Source organism: Ipomoea nil, unplaced genomic scaffold (assembly GCF_001879475.1).
Source record: "Ipomoea nil cultivar Tokyo-kokei standard unplaced genomic scaffold, Asagao_1.1 scaffold3100, whole genome shotgun sequence".
Classification (NCBI taxonomy): Eukaryota; Viridiplantae; Streptophyta; class Magnoliopsida; order Solanales; family Convolvulaceae; genus Ipomoea; species Ipomoea nil.
The window spans coordinates 3,299,561-3,310,333 of NW_017619528.1; the positions used below are offsets into that span (position 1 = coordinate 3,299,561).

At 36.9% G+C, this 10,773-nt stretch overlaps 1 protein-coding gene and 1 long non-coding RNA gene across 2 annotated transcripts; one reads left to right on the forward strand and one right to left on the reverse strand.

The window, feature by feature from the left end:
• Window positions 1-1,091: 1,091 nt before the first annotated feature.
• Window positions 1,092-4,291, forward strand: LOC109166520. Its single transcript, XM_019315463.1, has 3 exons — window positions 1,092-1,197; window positions 1,298-1,983; window positions 4,022-4,291. Exons 1-3 carry the CDS (start codon window positions 1,092-1,094, stop codon window positions 4,289-4,291), a joined length of 1,062 nt encoding a protein of 353 aa, XP_019171008.1.
• Window positions 4,292-8,922: 4,631 nt separating this feature from the next.
• Window positions 8,923-9,225, reverse strand: LOC109166523. The gene is made up of 3 exons (XR_002051672.1): window positions 9,200-9,225; window positions 9,031-9,100; window positions 8,923-8,946 (listed from the first exon to the last, which is right to left on the reverse strand). It is a non-coding gene; the product is annotated as an uncharacterized LOC109166523 (long non-coding RNA).
• Window positions 9,226-10,773: the final 1,548 nt, after the last annotated feature.

Consider the following 10,773-nt stretch of genomic DNA (forward strand, 5'->3'; position numbering starts at 1 on the left):
GAAAGCAAAGTTGTCAGAACACCTGTTCCAACAACAGAAAGGATCTCAAAAGATTTAGAAGGTAAAAAGGTTGAACAAACTCTATATCGAAGCATGATAGGAGGCCTATTGTATTTAACTGCAAGTAGGCCAAACCTAAGCTTTGGAGTAGGAATATGTGCAAGATATCAAGCCAATCCCACTGAGCAACATCTAAAAAGCAGTAAAAAGAATCACTAAATATGTCAAAGGAACTATCAACATAGGAATATGGTATTCTTTCGATACCAATTATCACTTGTCAGCTTATTGTGATGTTGATTGGGCAAGAACATAGATGACAGGAAAAACACCTCAAGAGGATGTTTTTTCCTAGGAACAAATCTAGTATCTTTAATAAGCAAAAAACAAAGCCCTATATCCTTATCGACAGCTGAGGCTGAATACATTGCAGCGGGAAGTTGTTGCACACAACTACTTTGGATGAAACAGATGCTAGAAGACTATGGAATACATCAATCAACTATGACCATTCATTGTGATAACAAAAGCGCAATAGATATTTCAAAAAACCCAGTACAACACTCAAGAACAAAGCACATTGATATCAGGCATCATTTTATAAGAGAACTAGTAGAAGATAAAATCATCAATCTCACACACATTAATACAGAAAATCAACTAGCAGATATTTTGACAAAAGCTCTTGACGGGAACAAATATGCAAAATTAAGGACCGAAATTGGTCTATGCAATTTAAGAACAAAAGGGGGAGGGGGGGGGGGGGGGGGGGAGGGAGCATCTCTACAAGCCATGACTAATCAGAGGCCCAAATTTTTAATAAAAAAGGGGGCAAAGAATCAAAGGCCCAACATCTTAAAATCAAGCAAAGAAGCCCAAACCCGATCCACATTTTACACCGATGTCGTCTTCTACCTAAAACTGCCTCTCACAGAGCATCTCCCACAACTCCACAACAAACAATCATGGTGAGAACATGAAACCAAGCAAAGGGAAAGTTACCTCGAAGAGGCACCGCATTAAAACTCGTCGGCACCAGTGTTCCATCGAATCTAGTACACATTGAAGATGATGATCCCATGAATATCGTCATGGACCCTGTCCCGATCTCACAAGCTCCATTTCAAGATGTGCGAGAAATTGCTTCTTCAGGTACCCTAAACCTCTCTGTAGATCTATATGAGGATCCTCCAGACTGTCTGCCAACTGTAGACAATCCGGGGAATTTTGTCAACCAAAATTCAAATTTAGATGCCCTAGATCGTTACCGAACCCCAATTCTGTCTTCCACAAATAGCTTCGAAAGAGACCTACACCGGTTCTCTGAAGGGGAAGAAGAAACAGAGGAACCAAAGCGATCACAATCCAATCCATGTTCCATGGACGATGAACCCCCCTCACAACCATGGAAGAACTTCCTCCGAATACCAAGAAAAAAAAAAAAGGAAACAAGATCCCTTTGAAGGTACAGACCCCAGGGCCAAAAGGCCAAATGATTTCCCAATTAGAGTAGGTCTTCCTCAGAGGCAACCCAATTTTCCACCGCGGCTAACAAAATCTAAACCTAAGAAACCAAGGGGAAATTTGACAGAGGATGAGGAAAGCTGGGTGCCTGATAACACAGATGATGATTTCGAGCATACAGGACCAAGAACTCGTGCAAAACACAAAGAAAAAGAAAAAGGAAAATTACCCTGTGAATTGTCCAAATTAATTAAGAAAAAAGGGAAAAGGAAAGTGAGGTGTGACAATGCTGATCTGTCAAAACTGCCAAAATCTCACAACTCCAAGTTTCTAAATAAACAGTCTGTTAAGCTATGGGACAAAATAGGGGAGAGAAAAATCATCAACCAAAAGTTGTTAGTTTTGGACAGGCTGGATAATCATGAACAAATCACAGAAGCATTAACAAATAGAAATCTACTGGGAACAGTCACCCATGTTGAGCCATATGATGAACATATCATACAAGAGTTCTTGTTGGTCCCGAAAGGGTGGCGAGAAGTCTAGAGGGGGGGTGAATAGACTTCTCTAACTTTTCCAAACTTCTTCTGCAAACAACACTTTGTAGCTTCAACTCTAAGTAACAAGCGTAAACAAGTATAACAACTTAGAGTGTGCACAGCGGAAATGTAACGGCAAAGTGTTATGCTTTAAATTGTGTCGTGCTCAAGAGAGATTCTATACATGCATCATGTTAGAAACACTTGATATAGATGTAGGATGATGTATATAAAATTTCACTTGCATGCAAACGAGGGAACTATCAAACCCAGACAGATAAAGATACGCAATAAACCGTAACGGGTTAGTTCACAAATAATATAGGCATGCACGAAATATATATGAGCAGTAAGTAAATAGAGAGAGAGAGATTTATAGTGGTTCAGAGGTGGTGTAATCCTCCTAGTCCACTCTTCTCCTTTCACTTCAAGGAGGAAATTCACTATTCTTCGATCACCCAGATACAATAGTGAATAAGTGCCCAACGACACTTCTCCGAGTGCTTCGCACAAAGCTACACTCCACCAAGGTTTTTCGCAAGCTCCTCTTGTTACTCCGCCTTCCCGAGTACTTCGCACCAAGCTGTACTCCTACACCACGAGAACTACGCACAAAGCTACGCTCTCACTGGGTTTTCACAAGCTCCCCTTGTTACTCTGCCCGTTACAACCGAGTGCTACGCACAAAGCTACACTCCAACTGGGTTTTTCACTCTCCCTAGTTACTCTACCCCTTTTCTACACTCAGTAGAAGATTTACAATGAAATACAAAGATTTTTTCTCTCAGACTTGAATTCTATCTTATATAGCTCAATATACCACTTGTTGATTGATTGGATAATTTTCTTTGTTGTTCAAGTGTTTTCTGAATCTCTGTTAGATTCGTTGCATGTCTTCAAGTCTGCTTGGGCAATTTATAGCAGATGAAAGCTATTTGCCTATTGATCAACTTTCGATCTCGATCGTCCATTTTGAATTGTAGTTGATCAATTAATTTTGCCAACTTGGTCTGCAAAAAATCATTTCGCCGTCTGTCAGAAGATTTAAATAAATTTGTCGTTGCTCCTCTTTAATCTGACAAAGCTTTTTCCTTGTTATGGGTAGCCTCCAAATTTGAATTTCTCTGGCATGATTTTCGTTGAATTATTGATCTGATGTGCCAAGTTGATCAAATAATTTATCTGCTGATTCTTGCTTGAGTAATAAAAAGATCTCCTTCGTATATCAGCTTCTTCTTCTCCTTCGACTTCTTCTGCAGAAACAGAGCTTCAAAAAATGTTTCTGTCTAATTTTATCATGATGTCATAGCTCCTTTTGATGAAGTCATGTCCCAATAGTATATCATGTTCCACCTTGTATCATGGACTATATATATCATGTTCCATTTCATATCATGAGCTAGCTATCATGGACCATGTATCACGTTCCATTATATATCATGAACCAATATCATGAATTCATAAAATCGCTTCAGGTGGAAATCGAACTATGGACCATTTGCTTTGCTTGGCAAAGCTTCTTCCATCTCAGCTGGGTAACCAATTGATATAATCCAAGACTTAAATTCTTTTGACTTATCTCCTCCACGTGTTCTCCACTAGCTTTATCACATTGTGATGTCATTACCCGATAGTCGTGACGTCAGTATAACCTGATATTACTATCATGATGACATCATCTCCTAATATTGCTACTTCACGATAGCAATTCATCTTTACACCAAAATTGCTTCTAATGAGAATCGAACTGTGGATCATCTTGCATTAGGCATGCTTCAACAAGTTTTCTACCATCTCGTCCATCTCAACCTTTGGTAACTTGATGCTTCATAAATCTGTTAAGCTATGATCCCGCTTTCATTTATTCTTCTTTAAAACTGCTTTTTCGTAGACTTCATGTAGGCTTCATGGCAGTGGTGCACTATACTTGGTGAACCAGAACTGACTCAAATAAAATAAAATTGGGATCTACAAAATACATTTGGCTCAGCAAAAATTATACAATATATTCCTAACAGTTCTACTGCAATCTTACCAAGGAAACCACCAAACCTAGCAGTTCCTTGTATGGAAAGGTATACATAAGAGGAAATTTCTATGATTTTAATCCAGGCATTATCAACAACTATATGGGAACATCTAATGAAGAGCAATCTGTACAAATCAGTAGTGAACAAATTGCCTTAGAACTTACAGCTGGGAATGTAACCTTTGAAAAAGGGAAGATCAAGGCAGCATCATTGACCAGTAAATATGCAATTCTCCAGAAAATAGCCCTTGTCAACTAGATGCCATCCTTGCATGAAACAACTGTGAAGTGGAAGCTGGCAGAATTGCTATACAAAATTGGAAAGGGTATCAAGGTTAACATTGGAAACATTATTATTTCACATATCACCAATCTTGCAGACAACAACATGCCCAAGGCTTCACTCATCTTCCCAAATTTGATCTACTTTGTTATAACTGTCCAAGGCCTCAAGTCTCATGGCCAGAAAACACGTGTCAGAGCCATCAACACCACCATTAAGTTAAAGAAAGGTGGTCATCAGAATGATCTAAAAACCTCTGCTCTAAAGGAAAAACCAACGGATCAACATACCTTGATCAAATACTTTGACAAAAGACTGTCAGAATTAGATACCTCAGAAAAGACAAATCATAAGAAGACATATGGATATTAAGGAAGAAAAAGTAGAGGTGTTACACTGGATCCAAGCCCTGAAAACAAATGTTACAGAGGAATGTCAAGAGAATAGTCAAGAAGAAGATGAGGAAAATCAGAAGGAAAGTGAAGAAGGAGGCAGTGAAAGTCAGAAGGAAAGTGAAGAAGAAGGTGTTGAATCCCAGGTTTCAACACACTCATTTTAGCAAAAAAAAAAAAAAGGGGGGGGGGGGGGGGGGGGGGGAGAAAAAGAGTGAATCTGGAATCTGGATTCTACAATTGTTCTATGTGCTCTTATTTTTTTATTTTTTTATTTTTTGTGAAAAAGCCTGTGTGCTCTTGTTTTTGTGAAAAAGTATGTGTGCTTCTAGGAGTTCTAGCTTTCTTCTATACAAAGAGCTTGTGAGCTTTGTACTTTTGTACAAACTGCTAAATTTCCACTTAACACTTCTCTTTACCTTTGTCTAGTCACCACTTCTGAAAGGTTCCAGGAAAATCAATTAAGGGGGAGAAGTATCAAACCCCTCACAAGACAAGTTCTAGGTTTTTGCAAAAATTTGACAAAGGGGAAGAGTGTTGACTCAAAATAGTTTGTCAAAGTTATGAGCAAAAAGGATTTCCAGTTGAATAAAGGAATACCAGATCAATGAGGATTAATTATTAAATGATACTAGTTGCAAATGGATTTAGATTTTCAAGTTCTAGTTTGAAAAGGAATAACTTTGCCATTCCTTCAACTATTAGGAGTAGCCACTACAAATAAGGGACATTCCTTATTACAGAGCTCACGCTTTGAATATCCAAACTTGTGAGGTACGAGAGTCATTGAGAAGAGCTACCCAAATCCCCTAGAAAGTAGTACATGTGGTTAGGTTACAATAGTGTGATAGGTAATATCTTTCTATTGTGTAATTTCAGATTCCAAACAATGTACTTTGGATACTAAGCTTTTAGTGGATTTAGGCAAATTCTCAAGTTGAGAAGTGCCTCGCAGATTAGGGTTGTTTGCCCGAACTGCGTTATAGATCATTTGTGTTAAAACGATAGTTTCAACATCACTGTGTGCTACGCTTCTATATATTTCATATTGAATTCGAAAAATAAAACATACCCTGCTATCATTTGAATGTGCTATTGTTGAATTCTTTTCATCTAATTTTTTATAATGAGAACTACAATTTCTCAGGTTAGATGGTTACCTCGATATCATAGAGGACATATTCTCTACAGTTCACAACTTCACTGGCCCTACGTTCTCCATAAGTACGAATGCTTGACCTTCAATGCACACGTTGTTTTCATTGGTGATATCTCACTGGCCAAGATGTACATAGGAGCCATATTGGAACCCAACTTTTCAAGTGACAATGTGTTTGTATTGATATATAATTGCAGTGATGTATCTGATATGAAATTAGACTCCTTTTATAGGCCATGATTTAGAGTTATATTCTGAATGTATCTTCATTAATGCAGGAATTCGAAGGGACACAATGTTTAATACAAACTAATTCTCAAATCAAAGAGTCTCAAATTTAAATCAGCCGTCCAAAGATTTATAACAATAAAGGCGTAGAACTGAATAGGCTAATCCTGAAACGACGTAGTATTTGTTGGGCGAGATTGGAGCCAAATTTTTTTGCCAAAAACATCTAGCTTTTTTATATATAGGATTTGTGTTTCTAAATTAAAACACATAACAACTGTAGAAGGGAATTTGTAAATACAATACATGGTCTATTAATATTGTATGACTACAGTATTTGAAAGGAACTTGTGAATACAAAACAAGATAATCAATTACATATATGTTAACATTGTGTGTTTGTAGTATACAAATTGTGAATATTTAAAAGATATATTGTTAATACTTAATATGTAAATTTTGAACATTTAGACTCGGGTCCACCTTGGATCCACAGAATAATTTGCCTTATTTGCAATTGCTACCGTCGTCGCTGTCTACACCATCACGTCACAATAGCTTGCACACCACCACCACCAAGGCCAACAATTATACTGTGGACTGTGGTCCACAAAGCTTTGTGGCACGCGGTCCAAAAATGATGCCATTTCTTTAAGTAAAGGAACGGCGCATCGTTACAGTTAACGGAGCGCGCATGTTTGGTGTATTAATTACCAACTGAAACTACAGTGAAGGATAACCTCCCACTTGCTGTGTGGGTGGTGGTCTGTAGGAGCCTCCTCTTTGAGGTGGGTTTTGAGTGTTAATATTACCCCTGTAGGTGTTGTAAAAAGGACTTCCACCCTGATTTCCTCCTTGTCTTTGGTTTTGCCACCCTTGACTCTGAGATGGCTGTTGTTGCCACCCTTGACCTTGCCTCCAATTTGGGTTTGTGTTACCAACTGAATTGAAGTTTTAGTAACCCACAGCACCTACTTGTTCACAACCGGGATCATCATATGTAGAAGTGCACTCTTGGGCACCATGTGGTCCACCACATATGTCACAGTATAGAGCTAGTGACATACACGGATTTCCCTCTTGCGGTTGCTTACCCATCTTTTCAATCCTTGCTTGAAGCCTTCGGATTTCATGCCCCATTGCTTCAACTCTGGCATCAGAAGCTGTACTGTTACTCACCTCATATAATCTGGACTTAGAATCCCTTTTGTTATACCAACAAGATGTGTTGGCTGAAATGATCTCAATCAATTCTTCAGCTTCTTCTGGTAATGAGGATACGAATGCCCCCTTCGACGAGGAATCCAACAACATCTTATTTTTGTCAGTTAATCCCCCGTAAAAAGAACTGATGACGTCTCAAGGATGAAACACATCTGGTGGGCATTGTCGTTTCAGTGCCTTAAATCTCCTCCAGGCTTCCCCCAACGATTCCATAGAGCCCTGCTTGAAATCCTGAACTTGTTTTCTGATGACATACGTTCACATTATAGGAATCAATCAATGGATCACAACAAAGATATGAAACCATACTCAACAACGAAGGATCACAATCCGACACCAAACGATGGTCAACACAAGTTGCCAATCTCAATAGGGAAGAACAAACCGCACACACTAGCATTTCAACATCAAATTAGCATGCTTATCAAACGGGTAAACCAAAAGTAGTTCCTTAGAACATACAAGACTCAACATCAATCCAACGAATCACAAAGTTGGACCACAAGCACGATTCAAGACACCAAATCTTACATAGATTCCTAACATATCGCTCTAGACATACGAAACATCAAGAAGACAATCAAATCGCCCAACACACTACTACAGAAAATAGCTTTAACTTCGGCTAAATGACCCCATTTAACGTCGGCTAACGTACGACGTTGTAAGAAAATAAACGATGTCGGTTATTTAACCGACGTCGTATGTATTTTAAAATTAAGAAATAAAGATACGACGTCGGCTAATAGCCTATTAGCCGACGTCGTATGTATTTTTTTAAAAAAAAATATACATACGACGTCGGCTAATGGCCTATTAGCCGTATTTTAAAAAATAATAATAATGATACGACGTCGGCTAATAGCCTATTAGCCGACGTCGTATGTATTTTAAAAAAAATAATAATGATACGACGTCGGCTAATAGTCTATTAGCCGACGTCGTATGTATTTTAAAAAATAATAATAATGATACGACGTTGGCTAGTAGCCTATTAGCCGACGTCGTATCATTATTTTAAATAATATATAATTATACGACGTCGGCTAATAAGCTATTAGCCGACGTCGTATGTGTATATTTTTTTTTTATTAAAAATGTTTGATGCTTTCTAGCCCAACCTGCTGTATCAATCAGAACCTGTGCAGCTAGTTACATTCAACATCAACATCAACTAATTCAAGCTACGTACTAAACATGAAACTAATTAAGCTACTAAAAATAAAATTAATATAAATAACACAATCAACATCAACTAATTCAAGCAACAAAACTACTAATTAACATCAAACCAATAAACACAAAGTAGTTTTAAACATAAAGTAGTATCAATTGAGCAACGTTTTATTAACCCATTAATCAATAAGAAACTTAGACCACTTGTTTCTAACGTCATCAATATCTTGTTTGTTGTATAGGGCAATCTTCCTTGTCTTTCCAAAATCTACAAAGTTCAAAAAAAAATAATAATAAATAAGAAAATATTTTAAACAACATTTGAAGAAGAAATATGTATTATTAAATTACTTGCCTTATCCATTCCTTTGCTTAGGTTGTTGGAAACAATTTCCCACATGAATTTCATTACATAATAAACACATTCGGGTGCTTCCTTTTTGTATAGCACACTACATTTGAATTACAATAAAATTATAAAAAAGTAATAAAAAACAATACGTTTGCATGTTTTACAAAGTGAAAGAAGTACTTACCAAACATGTAGTCCATTTCGGTGGACGAGATTGTTTCTTTCCACTCATCATGCTTGTTGCAGCCATACACCTAGCCATACACCTATTCATATAAGACATAAAATATATGTAAATATTTGGCATCACTAGTTTAATAATAACTATTAATTCATTATATAAATTTACATACGTTCCCATTATATGTTTAATGTCTTCATGCGGCCCATGACCAAGTGAATCAGACCAAAAAATTTCATTTAATCTAGGACAAATCGCCATCAGCATCCAATGCTCACTACAAATAAGTAATTTATTAGTTATAAGTAAATAAGTAAATATAATATATAATAAAAATATATTATATATAAGCACTTTTAATTTAAAACATAATTAAAACTTACTTGAGAACGTATGGGGCTAAATATACGTTTTTCTTCTCATACTGCATGGTGGCATTTATATATGATTTCCTTTCTTCTGTATTATTCATTTTTGGTTGAATCCAATATGGATCTAGGAAGCCATACGTTTCTTTTGATGCCAACTCAAAATTGATGTAAATACCCCTATTCACAAACACAACCAATATAATTATACATAGATTACCAATTATATAAATATAAAACTATTATAAATGCATAAATAATCATAAAGAACTTATTATTACCTTATAAAGAACTGAACTAGAGAAACATCGATGGTGTCCATACTTAAGAAACGCATTATCTCCACACTTTCAAGGTGCAAGTCATAATCAATCTTGCCCATAATACCACGAGCCACATGGATCACAAGATTCTGTTCGAAACGGCGAGCTATTGTAAAAGCCTTTTTGCAATCAGCAGTCAAAGAATCTGGAACAACACTACTGTCCATAGTATTGTCTTTTAACTGTGAATTATAATACAAGAAAGAATTATTATTTTGAAAAGTAAATTACTTATTATTTTAAAATAGAAATATTATCAGTATACATACCGCATTAGCTTCAGTACATAACTCTACCAGCTTCTTTGGCCAAATGATAAAGTGTTCAATTGCATCACTTACAAGCTGAAACTCACTGGTGGGTAATGGTACACGTGTAGTTGGATCACGAACTTCATTTACACTCACTTTCACATTATTTACATCCAGTACAACCCCATGAACTTGTCCACCACTGTAAGTTGTCCCATATGCCACCGGACGTCTAATTGGATCTTCTAAGAACAATTGACATCGTGCCCCTAACTACAATAATTTTTAATTAAAAATCATATAAAATTTTATTGATAAATAATAATAAGATAACTATAAACGAATACTTACAGCCGGTAAATTACTAAAAGGGCCTGGGGAACTAGCTTTGTCACTTGGAGGTGGTGGCACAGTATCCACACATACGTCATCCACCTGCTTTGGTTGTAAAGGAGTCTGCATAGCACTAAATTGCAACATCATACTAGCTATTTTTGCCTCAATTGCTCTGTTAATCGTTGACCAAATTCCTCCCGTTCAGAAATATTTTCCTGCTTTTGTTTTTCTAACGCTACTGCAACAGCAGCACCAACAACAGCATCAACGATTTGTTGAACATCTTGAAGAGTCTTTTGGCGACGTTTTGCATGGCCAAATACACTTTTGATGCCATGTCCTCTTCCCATGGCTCTAACATGTCCACAATGCTCATCGGTACCCAATGCAACAGTCAATGAATCCTTTCTTCCATCCTCAACAAATTCTCCTTGAGAAATTTGCAACTCAAGAGCATCCTAACATATA